Raw genomic sequence first — 22,119 nt, forward strand, 5'->3', positions numbered from 1 at the left:
ACCATCACCGCGCTGCCTCCCGCAGGATTCCACATCCCTTTTCCCAGCGCACACGGATGCAGCGGGGGGATGGGGGGGTGGGTGGGTGGGTGGGGGGTCGCTTTCCGCCACCGCGGGGCTGCTCTTTTTATAGCCACCTCCGAGCGGCTTCCAGCAGCCGCGAAATCCGCATCTGGGGCTGGGCTGCTCCCCGGAGCTCCCCCCGCCCCCCGGCTGCGAGCGGCAGCCGCAGCCCTGGGTCCCTCGTGCGGCTGCGGGGTGCGGGCGGGGAGGGGCCGCGCAGCCTGCGCGGGGAGCGGTGTCAGCGCGGAGCCTCCCCGGTGGCTGCCGGCACCGTCTGCAGGCAGGAAGGCGCGGCAGGGTGGAGACGGGAGGAAGGAGCGGAGCCTTCCCCCCCCCCCATCCCTCCTCCTCCTCCTCCGCCTCCTCCTCCGCGGTGGGCAGCGCAGCGCGGCTCTGCCGCCGGCCCATGCCTCGGCGTGCGCAGTGAGCGGAGAGCCGGCGGGGCGGCCGGGCCATGGCGGAGACGGAGAGCGGTGCTGCAGGTAAAGGGAGCGGGGGGGTGCGGGGGGGGGGGGGAACGGCCCCGGTCCCGCCGGGGCCCCCGCCGCAATGCAGGAACGCGGCGGGCGCGGCCCCGGCTGCTCGGGGCGAAGGAGGCAGGCAGGGCGGCCAGTCCCCTTCGCTCCCCCCGGAGGGTGTGTGTGTGTGGGGGTGTGTGTGTGTGGGGGGGGGGAAGAGCGGGGGTGTCCCCACGGGCAGGGGCGGCTCGCTGCGGAGCTGGGCCCCGCGCAACCCCCCGCCCGCTGCGGAGCTGCCGCGGCTCGTCCCGTGCCGTCCCCGGGGAGCCGACTGCAGCGGAGCGGGAGGGGATCCAGGTGACAAAACAATGCGGCGGCAGTGCCGGGCCTGGGGGGGGCTCAGGCTGGAAAGGAGGGGCGGCTGCTGGAATAAAGGAAGGCACCCTTTTTACAGAGCCGCCTGATGCGCGGAGAAAGAAAGACCCGGCAGCTCGGTGGGAGAGGCAGCGCTGTCTGGGATGGGAGCCGTAGCATCCTGGCACAGCCGCGGGGACCAGAGAGCTGCCAGCGAGGTGTGGGGGTGCGAGAAAACCCGGCTGGTTCCGTTTTACCACGTTAACGGGTCCGCGGGTGTCTGCCTTTGCAGACTTGACATGCGAGCTGAGACGATCTGAATCTTGTTTTACCTGAAACAAGGATTCTGTGTTTTTTTTTTTTCCACTTGTGGTGACACTGTGCCTGATAAAAATAACACAGCCTTTGCAGGACAGAGGTGGTCTCTCCTTGTGTGGGAAGGGAACTGGGGGAGGGAAGAGGGTTCCTAGGATACAAATGATATGGGTGAATAACCCTAAGGGAAATGCAGACTCAGCCTGATTTCATTCGATCTCTCCATTCCTTCTTCCTCACTATATGCTGCAAAGATTGAGGAATCTGTGCTGTTGAACCTAAGGTGCTGGAGTAATGTATGGGGAAACTTAAAAGGCTGAGTTTGTACAGATCATAAAGATGGGATTTGGGGAATATTTTGAATAAAATAGCTTAATTGCAGTGCAAGTGGAATAAAAGAGTCATAAAGTATCCATTAAAACAAACAAGCAGAAAACAATACTTAAACTAGTTGAATCTTCAAGATGACCTGCTCTACTGTGTTTTCTACCTATACCTTCTCCCCCCCCCCATGTTCTCTTAGTGCTTCTTAAATAAAATCTCTAATGTCTGTTTGGTTTGAAGTAACCAGTAACAATATTCTTGCATGCAGCTGACAAAGGAAAGAACGGGCTGATAGATTCATTGTCTTTTAGATGATGGGGTATCATGTGTTCTGTTTTCTGCAAAGTTGCAAGGTTAGTGTGATGCAATACTGAAATTAAGTAGCTTGTGACATAGGGAGAATCTGTGCAAGAGGGATTTTGTTAGAAGACAGAAGACCTTGTAGTAAAGCGATGATTTGTTATGCCAGAAATCTTTATGTTCTTTCCATACACTGGAATGCTTAAGCTGTCAGGGAAAAAAAGGCTTCAGGGATAGAATGTGATTTATTGAGTGGTGTATTGACAGTATTGAAGCTGCAGTCAGTTATTGCAGCATAGTACAATGCGTAAAAGAAATGTCTATATGTAAAATAGCCAAGTGTTGTATGCAGTGCCTGCCAGTCATTTTTATAGCTTCGGTTAGCACAGCATTGCGGTATCTGCAGCATGGTTAGTATGAACCCGGATGAAATTGTTCATTCTCAGGAGCTGTTGCATGCTTCTGGTGTCTTTAAAGCAACTGCCTCATAACTGGGTGTCGGTGATTCAGGCGACAAGTTTTCCTTTAAGGTACTGTCACCCTCTAAGCTTTCATTCTGAATATTTGGTTTATTCCCACTGGGACGGCAGTTGATGTTTGGCATTAGCTGCCCTGCTCTGTACCTGCAAAGTTTCCCCAAAGCTGCAGTCAGCTTTAGTGAGGCCCCAAGATGTCTGTTCTGTCCAGAGGCTGATTTAGCTGGTGCATGTATGGTGTAAGGGGGTTTGTCCTAGTCTAGAGGCAGGGACCAAGATGTCTCTCAAATACAACTGTCACCAGAAGCTGGAAGAGGCTGCTGTGGCCTCGGATGTCAGCTCAAGTTAGAGCAGCCTTTGGGAGGCCAGGAAGACCAGAATGCTGCCTCAGCTACAAAAGACCTGATCCCTGCATGTACATGTCATGATTTAGTGTATGTTTTGCTTTCTGACTGTGTCACTGGTGGTTGAGGTTATATGTGAGTTGACTGGTGTCTCATCTGGTTCTCCTTCCTACCAAATGCTTTTTTTTTTTTTTTTTTCCCCCTGCTTTTTTTTTTTTGACCTGCCATGGCCAACTTCTTCCACTTTCATGGGAATGCTGTTGAAATTTTTAAGGCTCCTTCTGGACATCATATCTGCCCTTGCAATTAAGTCTAGATATTTTTTCTTTTAAAGCTATAGATCTGGTCAAATATTTTAAAACGTCCAGTTCCTTTTTCTTCTAAGCTGTTCTGGGTGATTAGTTGCCTTTTTGCTGTCCTCTACTATGATTTTACTTGATCTATAATTGCACCAACTAGCCATCCCTTTCTTAAAAAAAGAAATCTTAAAAATACACTTTTAATTTTAAAACAATAACATCCAAAGGATCCCATCACCTCCATTTTCTGTACCTGAATTGGTTTTGCCTTCTGATGATGTGTCAGATGGGATTTCACAACTGTTTGACTTCAAAGAGCACATCATTTATGGTTTTACAAACTTCTCTGTGGCTGTTTCAGTCTGTAGATATTGTGAAAGAGCAAATTGGCTTTCTTGGGCATTTCAAAAAGCTGTGCTGGCTCTCAGTAAATGATAAGGGAAAATGTGAAAGGAATAAAACTCAGTTCACTCAAACAATGCTGCTTCCAAGTAGAACAAGAACAGTCATGACCTTAATTAGCTATGAAGCAACATGACCTTTTGGGGAAGTCTATTTATTTTTTATTTTTTTTTATAAGTAAACTAGATGTTGACATTTTCCATATGCAGCCTAGTGAAATCTTTTGAGTATTGCATCTGTCCATAAATGACTTCAGTTGCTTGCTTATTCAGCTTCTGTACAGCACTTGTCACTTTTCTGTTAAAATACCTTGCTAGTTGAAAACGGAAATGGGTGAAGCGCCAGGTTGCATCACTATTGCACAGGCTTGTTCAGCTGTATCTCTCCAGTGGTGAAAGAGAGGGGTACCAGGAGGACTTGGAATCTGTTTCAGGAATGAGCTTTGAAGTCCATCGGTCGCGATTGTAACTAGTACGTTCGCTTCACAGATGTTTTACTGAAGAGTGTGCAGCTGTTTGGTGATGTAAGGTCACAGATGTTGGTGTTGTGCAGAAGGAACGCTGCTGCCAAGTATGAACTTCAGTGATCTGAAATGCCTGTGGCATACCTGCAGACTTCATCTTCTTCACTGTGACAAGTGTCCTGGCTCCTGGGTCATTAAATTGAAACTGCCTTTTCTCAGTGACCAGCCACATTTTCGACCTTAAAAAGAACATTCCATAGCACTCATTACTTGAAATATGTCAACTATGGCCCATGTGCTGTGCTGTTAAGAAACATAGTGATATGCATTTAAAATAAACAAATACCAGTTTTAAATTTTGCCATAACTACTCTTAAAACAGTGACTTTGCAGTATTTTAAAATTAGGATGGCAGTGGTGAACTGTGTAAGTAATTGGTATTAAAACAGGAAATTCCTCCAGATTCTGTCTCAGAGGGATTTGAGAAAGGTTTTCATGTAAATGAAAAGGAAATTTTAATCAGTTCTAATAAAGTAAGCAAATAAATAAATGAAAATACTCAGACTGTGGAGGTCAGCATTCTGGCTGGAAAGCCTTTGTTCTTTTCTAAGGACTTGACTAAATGTCCTTACTCAGGACTGCATCAGGGTGTGTCAAGGACATCAGAAGCAGCTTTATGAACTGCACTGGTGTGCCCCATTGTCGGCACACTGCTGTGGTCTGGTCGTGTGTGAGAGTCATTTGGTGCTCACTGGCCCAAACCAGTAGCTCTGTTGTGATTGATTTGTAGGGCTCTGGGCACATGGATCAGTTCTAAAGGCATCTTAATTTACAGGAGCAGGAGATGTGGAGAGGGCTTTTCTTATAGCTGTTTCTTCTGTCAGTAGTTCCTCAGTGCCTGAGTCAACACTCTCAGCCTGTGCTCTGCAGATACAGTTTCTGAGGAATACTGAGAGAGATTTCTAGTAATTGTTATCAGTTGGAGTCCAGAAAGAAGTGTGCATGTGAATGGAGTTTCATAACAGCAATTTCATGTCATCTGAGGGAGTTTATTCACTTACTCTCTCTGAAGAAAAAACGTCTCTATTGCAGGAGCCTACCCAATCTGCACTAGTTTCCTTGGGGAAGGAGGCAGAGAGAAATTATTCTTCTTACAATACTTCCTTTTCCCATAGGGAATGATCTGGGAATACTTCTTTGATTTGTCCATTTTTGGATACATCTCATGTTCTTAGTACTGTTCAGGACCACTCTGGGATTGAAGCAGTTTCTTGTGAAGGGTTTTACAGTCCCAAACACGCCATGTCCACCCATCCCACACAACCTTTCCTTGTGAGGCTCTGTGTGTTTGTATTCACATTTTCTTTTTCCCTATTCCCTGTGAGATCTGAAGAGTGAGTATTTGGGTGTCTCTTTCCTCCTTACAGTGATTGGGCTATTTTTGTCTGTTAAGAGAAACTGTGATTTTAATGTTGTTAGTCTAACATTAATGTTGTTTAGTATATCCTTTCACCCTCCTTGCTATTGTTTGGGAAATGCATTCCTGTGACAACTTGTTCTTGTGGATTTCGTCATCTTTTGAGGACTCCTGATGCTTTCTCCATGCTTGAAGATCAAAATACCTGTAGTTACACTAGGCTGACTGGCAACCAGCACCATTCCCTGGTGCCAAACAGATCCAACAAATTTAACATCTCTTTCTCAAGTTTCCATGGATACCTTAGTAGAGCACATGCTGTAATCAGAACAGCAGGGCATACCATTTACAAAAGCTTCCAGTATTGTTATGAAACTGCTGCATTCAAAAATCAACCTTTTGTAGCAGCTTTATTGCTTACTCAGCTATATCCCTTTTAGGATTTTAGCCATAGGAACTCCTCTGCAGGCTGTACCCTCGGCTTGTCACAATGACAGTGTAACTTTCCAGTTGGCTATCTGGCTGGTTGGTGTTGGTCTCTGTGTGATGGGATAGCCATGGCACTTGAATGTAAGCCTGATGAGTGCTGGTATAAAAACCTCGGGAAATGGATTTTGTTCAGTGACTGTATGATCTTGTGATCTGCTCTACAAATCCTAAATATATACTTTCTTCTGTCCATGGCTTCTCTCCTCATACTGTATTTTCATTTAAGTCTAATAGCTGATCTGTTTTCAAGACAGTAAAATAAAAAGAATAAAGACATAAAAACTACTTTTGATTTTGCTATAAAGTGTCACTCAGAAGCTAAATCAATAGCCATAGACTATGGATTCACAGATGACTTCACTAATGAATTGCCAAATGTAATACCAATTTTTGCAGTTTTGAAACAACTAATATTCCCTTGTTTTCCCATCTTTGAACAAAATTGAGTTTAAAAGCCTTGAAGAATATAAAGGGATTTATATATAGCATCACTCATGCTGATTTATGTGAGAAGTAATAGTGATTCTAGTTTGGGTATTCTTTTTACTATATCTCCCTCTTTTTTCTTCTTTTTTTTTTTTTTTTTTTTTTGGCAGGGGGAGGAGAGAGGTTTGTTTTCTCTTGTCAAGACTCTGCAAATGTGTGAATCATGTTTGGCATTCCTGAAGATTGTCAAAATAAAGAAGACAAACATTTTCAAGTATTTTTTCTAATTCATGTTTTAAGAAAAAGGAGTCACTGCATTAATCCAGCTTGATGCATGGCAAGATACTTCATAAATTTAGGAATGCTTAATAACTAAATGACCTTTTTTCCTTTTAAGTAAACAAATACCCTCAAAAGTGTTCTTATTCCTGTGTGCTGGACACATGGTCTGGAAAAGCTGAATAGTAATTCTTCTTCAGTCTTTGAATAATATTCCTTTGAATATCTTGGTCTAGAAAGATAAATCTAGGATTGCGTTATTTTCAGGATACAATTGTGTCTTAAGATGGTTCTTAAGTAGGAACTTGCAGTAAAACAGGGATTTTATAATTCTGTAAAATTTTTATCTTGCTTTTTAAGAACTAAAACAACGAACCAGCCCACTCTCAGCTGGTAAATGTTTTTTTCCCAAAGAAAATGATTAGCATCATGAATGTTCTGTTTTATGAGTATGGCACTGGGAATTAGAGCATAATCTTATTAGTGCCATTGCTGACAACCTTGCAGTGAACCAGGTACATGAGGTAGATGATGACAGACATGATGATGAAGGAGAAGCAGCAGAAAACCTTTTCTAGGAGGGTATCTTTTCACAGAACCTAGGTTCTGTACATCTGTGTTTTGTTTTCTGTTCCTTATGTCTTTCTGTTTGGAGGTGAGGAGGGAGGAGACGAGACATAGGAAAACTGTGCTTGTACAGAGGCAAATCGTGCGAGGAAGCCTGAAGGAATCAACTTCATAGAAGAGCTTGTTGAAGGGAGAGGAGGTTAGCTAGTGCGTATTAAAGGTGTCTGTTACAGAACTACATCTGTAGAATATTTAGAAGACGACCCTGGAGAGTTGTCTTCTACCCCTTTGAGCTGCAAAACCTGTTGTTAACCCACCTTTATCAAAGCATGCAGCCTGCCCTCTCTGACATGTAAACCAGGATCAGTTTTTGTCTCTCCTGGCAGCAGTACATGGGTGAGGAAGAGCTGGAATCTGGGAAGGGAGCGGCCACTGCAAAGCGCCGCTGGCAGTTCCCCAAACCCCAGGCTCTGGAGTTGTGAGCAGGTTCTGAGCAAGTTGGACCCGGGCCAGGACTGGGAGGGAAGAGGGAGCTGACTGATTGCAAAAGCTGGAAAGCTCTCTGTCCATTCAAGGTGTAGCTGGATTTCAGACCTTACAGTATAGATGGTGAATGGGTTTAAGACAGCTTTAAGGCGAGACTTAACTGTTGGTAAGGACCTGGCTGAGGCTTTACAGACCCAGCTGTGAAGTTTGCATGGGACTGTGATACTGCTGGTTTAGTCCAGTTTACCAAGCATTAGCAAGATCAGATCAAGTCTAGGTAAAATAGTTTATGTCCTGTCAAAATAAGGAGAGGTGAATGTAACCCATGTGGCATTTTCATAAGGTTCTTGTAAGTTCTTGTGTGTTTCCTTCATCTTAAGTCCACAGAAGATAGGTAATGTCTCTGGGTTTCCCTTTGCTGGTAAAGTGGAGGAAAATGAATGTTATCCACAAAGTGAGTGATGGGATGAGCCTGGGGTTGTTTTTTAATACTTTTAACAATAATGTTAAAAACTTAAATTGTCTTAGAAAGCTTGATAGCATACTGGCAAAGTAATCCCTTCAGTCGAACTATAATCATGATAGGAGGCAATGCAAAAGCATAAATTAAAAAGGTCAAAGTTGTAGTGAGGAACATGTCTTATTTTTAGAATTCTATCCAGAGAATTGGGAGATTTTTTTACTTGGGAAATCACTGTGCTCTAATTGGTATCAATGTGATGAATACCAGTGCTTTGGGTGACCAATTATTATGAAAGGGTATCAGGAAACTTGGATTTGTATCAGAGATTAGCTATGCCTGTATTCATAGAAGGGGGAAGTATATTGCCGTCTTCAACTAACCAGCTGGATGCCTACTGGCATTTTAACACAAAGAACTCTGCTTCCATTGATGGCAGTAGCAGTGGTCTCATTGGTTTTAGTAGAAACAGAAGGTTCTTCCTTCTGATATGAAATACAGAATCTTTTTATTATGCATAAGAATATTTTGTGGTGGGTGGTTGGTTTTTTTTTTTTTTTTTTTTTTTTTTTTTTTTTATTTGCTTCTCTCCATCTCTTTTGTTGTTCTATAATTATTTTCAAAGGACATCTTTGTATTTGCAGCAAAATGCTCTAGGTTGTCATGTTACATTTGGAAGCTGTGACATTTTGTGCTTCATGCAAAGCAAAATCTCAGCGATAGGAAAAGCTGAATAAGGTTTTCTTCATCAGTGCAGCAGTTGCTAGCTAATAGCAATATGGTAAACCCTTTATTTCCTGTTGTGCAAGCATCATTAGCAAGCTTTGTTTGCAGCAAAATTATTATTGATGCTCAAAATTATATACAATATTTTGAAAGAGAAACGGTGTTTTTAATTTGATTCTTTATTGCCTGGTGGCTACCCTCTACCCATATTTCACTCAGTACATTTTTTTTTTTAATTTATTTTATTATCATTTTGTAATACAAACATATTGCTTGAATGGAAAAGGAAGAATTAAGAATTTGGCCAAAATTTCGGTATGACCAGCAACCTGACTGAGTTCATAGCTACCTATAACAGTCACTCTCACTAGCTGCTGGATGGCTGGAAATTCCAGAAAAATGGCCATCAGATATGTGCAAATGTTTGATCTGTGAAAATGATTAGTATATGCATGGTAAATTCAGTTAACTTGAATTTATTGGACCCATAAATATTAACTGCAATAGTGGCATTTTTGGCAGGTCTAATGCATCCTGACTTACCCTGTGCATCTGATTCATGAGCCTACAAATGAGAGGCTGATTGGATTGTGCGTGTGGAAGAGCAGATATGCATTATACAAACCAAAAAGCATTATTGCAGCTTTCCTTTTGAGGCAGGGTGGTGTACTGCAGGCATTCTCAGCTGGGGGTTTGGGAGAGCCTGGAGAAGGGTGTGGTATCTAGGTCTTTCCAGTGGGTCCTCAAGCTCAGCCAGAGGCTCAGATTTGGACAATGAATGGGATTTTATGGATGTTGAAGGCACTTCTTAAAATGCTAGAAGTATGATCTGAAATAGGGAATAGTATAGATCCTACTGGTGATTCAAAAAATCATGAGAAGAGTTTAATTAGCAAGTGCTTGGTTTCTGGCCACACTGGCAGGATAGAAATAGAAATGAACTTAAGATATGTTGATTGGGATATAACATACACACTAGTGTTCAGGCATGTTCATGCAGAAAGATGATTTCCTAGCAATGCTGTTTATTTCTTGGTTTGCAAAACAGCTGTTAGAGATCCAGAATATGATGGGTCCATTTCACCATCACTTGGAAGTGAGGTCTGTGAAGGTTTGGAAGGTACACTTCTTTCCTGGCCGAGCCTTCTCTTTTATAGACATGACTGAAGTACTGCAGAATGCATCTGAAAGGTCCATGTTGGGGTTTATGATGGCAGACTTGTGGCTTGATGCCTTGTTTTTTTTCTTGTTTTGCTTTTGTGTTTGAAGTTCTTCCTTTTCCATATGATAAATTGGTGACATGAGACATAGTCAGAAATTTCCCCCCTTCCCTGACGTGACTATTTTTGTGCTTTATGCTGTTGAGCAGCATACCCCGCTTCCCGAGTTACTGCTTTTGCTTGTCTTGTTAAAGTCTTACTTAGAGACAATGCATGCATGCAAAAACTTTAGCTTACCTGTTGTCTGTGTTACCTGGGTTGCAGGGAACCTTCTGTTAGCAGAGAATCCACTGCTATGCCATGCCACTCTGCTGTTGAAATGAACAGTTTCCCAACTATGTGAAGCAGAAAATTTTGCTGATGTCTGGTGTGGCTGTATTATAGAAAATTAATTATGTAGTAAAAGCTGAGTTTAATAGAAAAGAGAAGATTTTGTGTAGCTGCTGCAAAAAAATTTTGTTTTAGTACCACCTTAGTGACTTGTGACTGCAAGGTTTAGCAGTCATCTTTCTTAAAGCAAGTTTAAGCCTGCTGTCTTAAAACTGATTATCTGGGACTCTATATAGTGCTCCATGTCTGATACTTTCAGTGGTTCACTAAAACTCATTTATCCAGTTCTGAAAATGAATGCACGGCAGGGTCTCCCAAATATTCGGAATAGACTGATAATCTTCCAGAAGATATCAGCTACCATTAACTAATCTTTCTAATTAAATAAAAAGCTTGGTCCTGCTCTCTAGATCTATTATAAAATCAGACTCAGATGAACATGCAGAACGTGAAATGGTCACCACTGTCAGCTAAGTTCTTATAAATGTTCTGGACTTTGCTTTTACTCTGTATTCTGTGACACTTAAAGGTTAATCCTTTGTTGCATTTTGTCATCAGTTTTGTTGCATTTTGTTGAAATCTGGAATGTGGCTGATCATTTACTGCAAAACAGAAAAAGTTAAACTGATTAGCTATTGCAGGAAACCACAGAAAATAAACTCTTTCATGTGTTTAGATTAAAAGAAAGAATAAATTAAATGTGCTAAACCAGCAATTGCAGCTAATATGATAATGGACATGATTCATTATCGATACAGTATCTGCTAATCTCCTAATTTCACCAATTCTGTAATTGTTTGGGGATTTGCAAATCAGATAGGACCTTTTAAATGCTAAAAATAAATGCTGAAAATCAGAGTTGTCTTTATTTTCTCTTCTTCTTCTGGTCACCTTGAAAATGCACAAGGTGTTCTTTGGCAATTGCTTAAGTAGGACTGAAGTCAGAAATTATAATTATGTGGTCACATTCATTCTTTACATATTTAGTTAAATTATCCAAACCATTGATCTAAACAGTCATATTTCAGGTTAATGTTTATATTATTCTTTCATAAGTAAATTAAAGGATTTCTATTAAAGAAGTTTGCATCATATTTAGAAAAATATTATTTTAAATATTGGTGTGTTTGAAGACTTACTTTATTTGGATTCTAAATCAGATACTGCCATTTATTTTAGTGTGAAAATTGTCAAGAATTAAATGTTTCTTTAACTCCTGCTGTTTAGCTACATGTTTTTTTTCATAGTGTGTAGGTCGACACAGATAAAGATCCTTAGTAAACATGGGAGATAAAGCTGGAACTTGAGCTATGTGGGACACTACTTGATTGTGTGTTTTCACTACAGAAGCCTTAATAAGTCATCCTGCTTTTAAGAACTGTTCTGAATACCATGATGCTATCCAGGACACCTTTTTAAATTGTTAAGAGGAGAAATTTACTCATAAAGTCTAGGCATCCTTTTTTTGTTGCATGATTACAAATTAATTTCCTTGCAACCCTTTTCCCATTATCTGTCTTGGAATGGATGCTTTTTTTTTTTTTTTTTTTTTTTCTTTCAGATCAACCAGTCACAGTCCTTTAGAAATAAGAGATTTTTAAATATCCCGAAATATCCATGCATTTACAGCTCTTCAGAACACAGTTGTAAAAATTGTGACACATGCATGTTTTTTGGCCCAAGCAAACACTAACTCAACAAAATATTAAAGCTCCCACATGGACAAGTATATTTTAACACCTTTCATTTTATATAGGGTAGATAGTATAATGTTAAAGATTTCCTAATTTCATTTGCATTTAACAATCATTTCACTACTTGTTAGAAGAACTTTTAGCATTGAATACAGGGTGACTGGCTTGCAAGTCATTTTCTGTAAATGCCAACTGCTCTTATAAATGACTTTTTAACTTCCCGGTATTCTGAACTGCACTTACTAATTCAGTCACTCTGCAAACTCTCCAATAGTGTCAGGGCCTGTTCTAACAGCTGAGTTAGACTATAACAATTATGTCTGCACCTGGTATTGCACATAATTAGTTAGTAGCCTCATGGAATGAGTTGAAATGTAATGCAACTATTGCTTGTGCCAACATAGTAACAACTCTACAGAATCACTGTAACAGTACATTTTGGTTAGAATTTTAGTTTGCTACTTTAGAGGTTGTAGCATTGTCTTCCATGATTTTCCTATATTGATCCCACAAAAATCAGGGCTGGTGGCATGTAGAATCACTGTAGAATTACTTTATTTAGCTGGGTATTTGCAGGAGCAACAGTGAATACAGTGCAGAATGGTCATGGATTTGGAAGGATTTTTTTCCTCTGGTCAAAAAACATTGATAAATCGCCAGGAGTTTAACCTTCCAGCAGAGTTGAACAGCTGATGAGAATTAGAAAAAGTTAGCCCTTCCACAAATCCAGCCTTTATAAGTTTTCAAGAGCATTCTGAAACTGAAATGGACAATTTACTTTAAAGATTTCTTGATGAAAATATCCAAGTCTGTTTTCTGTTTCAAGCAGTATTTTCTGTGCATGTCTAAAACAGACCTTTGATCTCTGCTTAAGACTTTTTGTTAGCAAATATTTTTATACTTGTGGATACAGTGAGCATCCTTGTATACATTTTACATCTCTGGATTATCAAAAGTTAATTGGGTTGAATAAATTCTTGATAGAACACCACCCAGTTTAACATGGTTTCATTGAATGAATATGAATATTGCACTGGTTATTTAATCACTGCTCTCTGAGAGGGGAAAAAAATGTGTATGCTGTCACACAGGATTTTTTGAGTTGCATATAGATGTATAAATAACTTCTCAAACTACACCCAGGCTCATAACTGATGACAGGCTGGAAAACAGACTGCTGAAACATGAGTGCTGAAACAGGTAACAGAAAGAATTAGTAACAAAGAGAAACACTGAAAACACATAGATAGTGATACAATGTCTACATTTTTGTTCTTCAAAGCCCTCATCCTAAGTGGAGGAAATGTACCAGTTTCCTAAGATGTTAAGTCAGTATTGCAATGTCCTGGTCTGCTCAGGAAGTATTGGTTCAGGTTCAGTCAGGAACAACAGCAGGATGCAAGGAACATGTTTTGTTAGTAATTTTTTTTTTTTTTTTCCTGTGCTGAAGTATTGCTCTTCAATTCTGTGAAAAATACCATGTTGATGGTACCAAAATTAATGTTTTGAAAAGAGGAAGAAATTGCACAGAGGAGGCTGATAACAGCATCTGATCCAAATATATCTTAACAAACCAAGCAGATCCTGTTCTTGTCACATTTGGCCTGTGGCTTTTTGTACTTCACCACAAGACGAGAAACATAATATATTCTTGAAGAACTTGTATAGGAAATGTGAATGTTTTGCTTCTGCAAATGCTTCTAAAGATTAGGTTGAACATGTATATTGTAATTTGAACACAGATAAATGTTGTTATAGGAGCAATATTAATATTTGGAGGGGGATTTTTTTCCTGTGGGCAGATTATCCAATAGTCACATACTGCAGAGTTTTTGCATCTTCCCTGGGAAACTACACATGAGTGATTACCAGGAGCAACGGGATTATTCATCAAGTAGTTCTAAGGTCTGTTCTTGGAGAGCAGCTCCTCTGTCATCTTAGAATAATGTTCTGACTTGTCAGTTGTGTCTAGGAATTACATGCTAGTCATAAATACGCATTTATTGTGTGATACATCCAAGTAGGTGATAAAAATATGTTGAAATGTATTATTTAATATTTAGTATGGTTATTAGTCTTTAGAGATGTATTAAATAATTCTGCTTTACGTCTAATTAGCTTGTATTCTACAGAAGATAATTCAGTAAACTCAAGGCTTAAATTTGGGGACAGAAGGGTATGAGCATGGATAGAGCGTGTGGTGCCTTTTCTACAGTTCATTTTGATAAGCTATTGCAGTCTTCATAAGAGAATATATTAGATATAAATCCATCTGAGTCATCAGTGCTTAATTATTTTAATAAACCATTTCCTTTTCAATAATCAACAGGGTGAATACAAGAAGGAAGAATATAAATAGTGCATTACAATTTTTGTCACTCATTTGGTATGCTCCTTTAAATGGAATATCAGTATTGTATGCAGAGTAGAAATATTTCTTTGATGATGTGTTAATAAAACTTTCCTTTTTCCTAGCTGGATTCTTTCCTGCAGTAATATTAACAGCTGCAAGACGTTTCAGTGCAGAGTGTACTGAAGAGTAAAGACAGAGACAGTATTGGGAAAGTTTCAGAATAAAGGTTTATAATGGAATAATTGCAACTCACTCTTACTGCATTGCCAAATTGATATCAACTCCTCTTTTTCTCTTAAAATGAGTCTGTCTTGATCTCAAAATTTGTATTTAGTTTCTGCATTCATACATTTCAACTTTAGGCCATTAATGTGAGTGTATAGTGTTCAGGCTGCTTGTATCAACTATGACTTCTGAATATATTTAGGAAGACTTTTAAAATTATACATGGTAATGTGAAAGACAAGAGGATGGAAGTTAGTCATGAAGGTCAGACAAACATTTTAAAACCAAAACTACAGTTACGTCTTAGCATGTTGTAAGGGCAAAAAATACATATTACATGGCGTCTGTGGAATTGTCTTTCTTTTTTAGCAGATTTATTACAACAGGAAAATAGTGTAGCAGTATGCAAAGAAACTGTCCTATCCTACTCATTCTGCTTACTGACACCGAAGAACTTTTGTTTCCTTTCAGATGCAGTTACCACGTCTGCTTACTCATCGCCAGCGAAAAGTCTGGGAGACCCTGGAATCACTCCACTGTCTCCATCACATATTGTGGTAAGAAATGCACTCTTAGCATATACTGTATCTTGACACAATTCTCTCCTGCCTGTTTAGTGGGATGTAATTTCTTTAGAAAGTTGTCATTTTCTCAGTGATCCCTTTTATGCTATCCATAGTCTTAAGTGAAATTTTGGTCACACTGGGGTTGGTGACAGTGCTCTAATTCATTTAATTGGGGTCCTGGTTTTGCTTTTTTTTGTCTACTTGCTGAGCTGATAAATTTGTTCCTGCATGTTCATATCAAAAGAGGGGCTTCTTGATCCTCACGGTTCCCAAGTCCTGTCCCTGTCTTTGTCACTGATTTGTTTAGGCAGCCCCTAAAAAGTCTCATTCTGTTCAGAAAAAAAAAAGGATATATATGATATTCAACAGTAAAATACAAATTCCTGGAGAAAAGAATCTCTTCCAACACACAGAGCGAGAAGCTCAAAATAGAACTGTTTTAGTTCCTTATGGAAAACAGCCACTTCTCTAAGCTTTTAGAAGCAAGCATATCTCCCGTAAAGGTAGTGTGTTTTAATCTCTTGTACATCATGCTCATTTTGTTGCTAAACTCCCATTCAAACTAAGTCCCATCTGTTTTTAAGATTATCTGCATCATCTGTAACACAGTATATGCACAGTGTATTTCTTGGTTTTGCAAGGGATCGTGTTCAGAACATGTGGCTACCCTTGTCAGATTTCTTCCTTACCTTTCTTAATCAAGTTCAGAGTTGTGCAATATCCCTCTTCAGGATTTACAGTGTTTTCTTGCAAATTTTTGCTTTTATTCCCTTCTTTCTCCGTACACTCTAGAACTTCCCATTTTTGTCATAGTGATGAATTTATGTCCTCCTTCAGTTAGATTTGCTCCTTAAACTCTGAGGAAGACATATAAATAACATATTGCCCTAGTTGAAAAGCTTTATTAGAAGAATCCAAACAAGTCTTTAATTATTTGAGACCAAACCTTAATACTCTCATTTCTCCATTTTAAGTAGGAGGCCTATGGGATGATCTTGGAAAACGTAGGGGTACAATAGAAAGTAGCAGGCATGGAGATAATGGAGATATGTGAGGAAGTTGGTGGAAGACTGATCACAGAGTGAGGACATTTGGCAGTTCCTCTGTAAAAAATAGTAACAATTGCTTCAGAAATGTTACTGAGGGTACAGGCTGAGCAGCAGCAGTGGAGGATTCAGACATGACTTGTGAAGTAATAGGTTGACAGGTCTATTCCACGGTGATTTTGTCAAAATGATGTGTAAGCAGATGGTATTACCCTCCTCTGCTCTCTACCTGCCTGTAGCACATAGCTCTTTCACCAGTGTTTCCAGCTTGTTCTCTTCCTGTCTTGCTAAGCTGTCAGTGCTGTAACCACCATCAGCATGTGAAGAGTAGTTCCTTGCTCTTCATTACTTATCCCTCCTTTATATAGGACTTACATTAGGCAGCAGCATACTGTGGAGTCGTACAATTCCTTGTTTATTCACATCATGCTTTATATTACATCATTATGATTTGTGCCATAACCCTTCCATCTATTCTATTCTAGTTAATGTTCCCACATTGCCCTTGGCTGTGCTTTTCAGGGATAGCAGGATAACAGGTGAAAGGCAGGGAGAAGGATTCAAATTCACTATAAGCAGCTGAACAGCTCTCCACATTCTAGTGCAGGCAGGAGGAAAGAATGTGTATAGTGCTTACAAAATAAGTGTTATGTAAATTCTTTATAAATAAATAATTGTATTAGGATATAGAGCTTATTGCTGTATTTTGTGTTCTGTCTTCACTAGTTTTGAACGGTACTAGTACCTCGTGTTCAAGGTTATGTCATAGTCGATTCTCAAAACCACAAAATAGGTCCCAAATATACCACACGGCTGGATATAAACATTCTTCAGTAGATCAATTTAAGGGTGGGTGTGGGGGGGTGGAGTGAACAGCCTCAAACACAATGACCTAGTGTTTAGCCATAAGTTTTAATGATACAGGATAATAGCTATTCCAAAAAATTAGTATGAAGAAAACTTGATTCAGAAGGTTATCTATAAAAGGCTCCAGCAAATATATTGAGTTATATATTGGATTTCCACTTCATTGGAATGTGCATCTTTTGGGTATCAACTTTTGTCATAAATGGAACTTTAAAAAGTCCTTATTTTCACAGAAGAGATATGCATGTCTTGGAGAGCAGAAATACTGAAGGGTAATGCAGGTTACATTTATTCTAATCAGTGACAGTGTCTATTTTGCTTCTGCTCTTTGACAGAAGGACTCTGATGCAGATGATGCTGTAGAACAGTTATTTCTTGTTGTTGTGGCTATTGATTTTGGCACAACATCCAGTGGCTACGCCTACAGCTTCACCAAGGAACCAGAATGTATTCATGTAATGAGGTAAGGGCTGCAATGCAGCATTTAGTTTTCGATTGTGATAACATGGATTGTCTGCAGTAGCTATAGGTATTTCCTACAGAAGCCTGAAGTGTCTGGATTTGTCTAGTGTTGTCACAGTGTGCACCTTTCTCATGGTTATAGTTTTTTGTTGCATCTTATTGTATTCTAATTTGCTTTAATAATCAATGTGAACACATCCTCTCTGTTATTTTGCTAATTTTACAAGATGACATGAGTAAAAGAAGGGATCAGTATTTAGAATTGTTCGGGTAGCAGTGATAATCATTGTCAGGATTCCCTTATCTCAGAGATTGAGAGAAACTACACATGTATTAAGGGTCATGTCTTTTCTCAGGAGCTGCCTGTCACTGGAATCATGCTTCTATACAGCTGTGTGTACAATGCTTAGTTACTTGCACCTAGAAACTGGTAATTAATTTGCCTGATTTAAGCTTTTTAGTATTAAATTTGAATCAAATGTCTGATAACTAACTAGTGGTACTGGGAAATAAGCAATCAAAATGCATGAATGTGAAAATTAAGGTTTGATGTGAAATCTGTTCTTTATTATATGTATATAAGGGACAGACTTTAGATGCTGTTATGTAGGGGTTTTTATATTTTATTTCTTGATTAAATTGACACTATAAATCTAGTTCAATCACAAATGCAAAAGCTATTGTGGCAGGTATCTGAAAGGGTTGCCCTACAAACCATTTTTATAGAGTTTTACAGTCTTTTAAAAAAGTTTTTTTTATAACTAGAAACCTATACAATTCTTATTAAATTATCTTTAAAATAACTATATAGTAACAAGGCCAAGATATAGATAAATTCAGGCATAAACAAGGCATGTATGAAAAACTGAGCCATAAAAGTTCTTCTAAATAAAGCTGCTGTTAAAGCACTTAGGTAGTGTACTGTTTGCAGCACTAGTACTGAGAACAAAAGGGCCAAAAGACTGTCTTGCTGTAGTCCTCTGTGATATACTGCAATTTTTCTGAGCAAAGATGCTAGCTGAATGCAGCTCCCTAAATCTCAGCAGACAGTATTGATTGTGCAGTCAGCCTGCATACTTGGTTTGTATATGGTTGCAAAGTATTTCAGAGATCTAATTCAGCTGAGTGATTTGAAATAATGTCTAAAGGGAGAGAAGTTTTTCAGTGGTATTAATGCCATCCATTTGCAAAGATACTTGCCATTTTCAGTATGGACAAGTAATGCTTCAAGCCTTTTATGTATCTCGTTCGTCTTTTGTTCTCTTAACAGCACAGGAAGCTTCATGAAGCTGGAAGTTAGGACAGGCCACATATTGCTGTGTCAGACAGGTTATAGGGTTGTCAAGTTGGAACCCGTGCTTATCAATTTCTAGTTGACAGCAAATAATTAATTAAATTTCTTAAAGAATGAGGGAAGACATCTCTGAAGCTGTACCTGAGAAAGCCTAAATCCTATACACTGTGTTATTCATATAATCTCTGTGAAGATTTTACTATGTGAAATCACTGCTGTTTCTAGAGATGCCTTTTAAGCACTTTGAACTCAAAATTTTACCCTAGGACCTGATTTTTCCGTTGGATTCACACTATAATGCAGTAAATTACAGACCAGATTCTCCTTCTAGTGTACCAGGCTTCCTGCTGTAGATCACTGGGACATTGAAATCTATGTGCTATGTGGCCAGCTGAGAGTACATTCCAAATCTTAATTGACATTTTACTACTTATGGTTCAAAACACCATATTTCCTTCCTTATGCAATAATGGTAGAATGATTGTGATTTCAGACCTGTGTAGATACTATATGAAATACTGATGTAAAAAGAAATGCCATAAATTAATTCATATATTTCCAACTAGAAGGGAAGAATATATTTTGGGGAGGGAAGTGTACTCAGATTTCCAACAGGTATTTCAAACAGTGGAAAATATTTTAATATACAGAATGATTTTTTTTTTTTTTTAAATAAATATTTCTGTCAGGGAAGGATTTTGGCAAAGATATAGCTGAAACTGACTTAGGACATGATGCATATGATATTTTCATGCATATTTATATATAAATACTCATGAAATCATGAAATGCAATGAAAAGAATGGTATATCTATCAAAATAAGGCTTCAGTAGTTCAGAAGGTATTAAGAGGTCCAAACTCTGTATATAATGAGGCTTACATGTAGGATAAATTACAAATATTTCAGCAAAGTAAATAGAGCTTCCCGCTCTCACTCGAGAATGTTTACATTACAATAAAGCATACCAATGATGCATGGTTCTCTTTGCTTCCTAACATTTTTTCCACCTTCCCTCCTTAGTGTTGATCTTTTCCAGACATTTAGGTTTCTGACTGCCTTTTAACAAAGCTGCTTTTCTGTAAATGTCTCAGTGAAGGGTAAGATGGCTTTATTTAGGAGGTCCTGCTTTGGGAGAGAGTGAACACAACAGGGCTTTGGTACCAAGTTAGAGTGTAGTGTCAGCAGAGTTGTGATTCTAGTTGTGTAATTAGTAGAGAAACAAAGTCATGTTTTTGTCTGTGTGTATTGATTTGCTGTGATGCTCAGTACTATATAAAAAAAAAAAAAAGAATTTATAAGCATTGACCTAACAAAGTTCTTTAAGCAAATACTTAGCTTTAAATGTATGAGTAGCCTTACTCATGTCAGTAGACTAAAGCATGTGTTTGGAACTGGGCATGTGCTTCTAGATAATAAATGAATGACTTCAATTTGATTGCATAACATTAGTTACTGTTTTACCCATTTTAGGTAATGCTTCACACCTGTCAACTCTTGGTAGTTCCCCACAGCATCTTAGTTGTGGTTACCTTCAGGCTCTCATTGCAGAGTAGAAGTATAAGTTACAATGAGTGCTATTTTCTGCATACACTGAGACTGGGAATAAATGCATATGAACAGGCTGGCCATGAGTTCAGCAAGCATTTCAGCAGGCAGGGCAGTGCCAGAGCCATAATGAAAGACAGTTTGGTGCTGTAGAACGAGTTAATAATGTCTCCTTTGAAGGGAATACATGAGGTCTTACACAGTTTTGAAAAACACTTATTATGTTACATGCACTTACCTGAAGTTATAAATGTTTTAGCTGCTGGTTAAATAGCAACAAACGGAATGTGAATATTTCACAAATGGAGAAAAATAAATGGAAAACCACATGTGAGTATGAAACAAACTGCAGCCTGTCTTTGGAAGGAGGGGGAACGTGGTCTTTTTTCAGTGTAACTTTACTTCAACCTTCAGGTTTTTCCCTTTCCTTCTCTTCCCTGTTTGTAATTCTTGGCAGACACATGCTCGCTTTTCTTCTGCATACACACTTTTAGCAGTGTTCGGCTACGTTTTGATGACCCCACTGCTTGATTTCCGTGACTCTTATGCTGCAGTTCTGGATCAAATTCTCATCACTCTGCACGGATCACACTCTATGCTCTGTCTGTTAGCCAGATTCATATCTAAGGAAGGGCATTTCTCTTACCTAAGTATAACCTTGTGATCCTTTCCACACTAACTTTCCTCTTGTCTCTCTTTCCACTTTTAAGATATAGTCAGATCCTCTGTGGCTATAAATAGGTCCATTCTGATCTGCTGAGCTACTCCACTTTATATCAGCCTGGGACCTGATCTCATATATCTGAGTTTAGGCAGAAACCTACCCTGAGTTCTGCTTGAATAGATTTTTAGCTCTGATGCTGCTTTGAGAAAGTATCCCACAGGTGCATTTTAGAGTACTTCTGGCTTGTATTAGTCCGTGCTCTTAACAGGCATTTCCTTTCCTTTTTTTTTTTTTTTTTTTTTTTTTTTTTTTTTTTTTCCCAAGATCATTATTACCATTATTTTGCCTGTATTGGGACCATGAAAGAAAACTGCAACCTAAGGTGTTGAAATCCTAGCCCTACTGACTAGAAGCCTCCACTAATCGGAGTGAGGCTAGGGCTCCACCTGAGAAGAGGGTGTAGTCAGGAGCTACCAAGCACATACCTTTGCAGCTGCTTTTCTCTAGAAAAGATGTCACACAGGAATATTTTTACATCTCTGATTGCAAATGGTGAAGTCAGACTTGTCATTCTGTTTCCTCATTGCTCTTTCTGTGACTGAACAGTAATACAGGCTAGGAACTTTCAAACGTGCTGAGCAATTGCCGTGTCTAGTTTCAGTCAGAAACTCATCAGGAAGTGAACATCCAATTCTGTCAGTGACTTTGAAAACTTCAGTCCATACCAGTGAACATCAATTTGTCTTCATTTAAACTGCACGTTAAGTGTACTTATTCCGGAAAGAGAAAATGTGCCTAGCTGTAATGAAAAATAAAAAAAATTATTGTTATTAGCCATGTCCTATTTATGGAATTTCCCACCAGTGACTCAGAATGAATCATTAATGATTACAAGTGAAAACGATACCAGTCTGTCTCCTCTGCACTTGCAGCGGGTGTGTGGGATTTAACGATCTGGTGAAATAGGCAGTGTTTTCTGCTCCTGGGCTGTGGGATCCCAACTTCTTCACATTGGAACCATATGTTTGCTGTAACACCTACTCAAAGATTTTGAAGTTGACCAAGTACATTTCTAGCAGCAGGTTAGAAGAAATGACCTGGAGCAGAGCCCCAGTGAGCTGGTAATATTTCAGAGGCTGAGCAGTGGGACTAGGGAGGTTTAGGAAAGCTTTTCTGAGTGGATGAAGGTGGAAATCAATCCAC

General features: G+C 39.4%; 1 protein-coding gene across 1 annotated transcript in view; it reads left to right on the plus strand.

The window, feature by feature from the left end:
- The first annotated feature begins 203 nt into the window (after positions 1–203).
- HSPA12A (heat shock protein family A (Hsp70) member 12A) overlaps positions 204–22,119 on the plus strand; it is a 63,175-nt gene continuing 41,259 nt past the window's right edge. Inside the window, exons 1-3 of the mRNA XM_042790681.1 lie at positions 204–545; positions 14,942–15,027; positions 17,285–17,412. Of these exons, the coding sequence (XP_042646615.1) occupies positions 518–545; positions 14,942–15,027; positions 17,285–17,412 (242 nt within the window). The 5' untranslated portion in view covers positions 204–517. The remainder of the gene's footprint in view (positions 546–14,941; positions 15,028–17,284; positions 17,413–22,119) is intronic.

This window comes from Tyto alba, unplaced genomic scaffold, assembly GCF_018691265.1.
Source record: "Tyto alba isolate M040663 unplaced genomic scaffold, T.alba_DEE_v4.0 Super-Scaffold_1, whole genome shotgun sequence".
Lineage (NCBI taxonomy): Eukaryota > Metazoa > Chordata > Aves > Strigiformes > Tytonidae > Tyto > Tyto alba.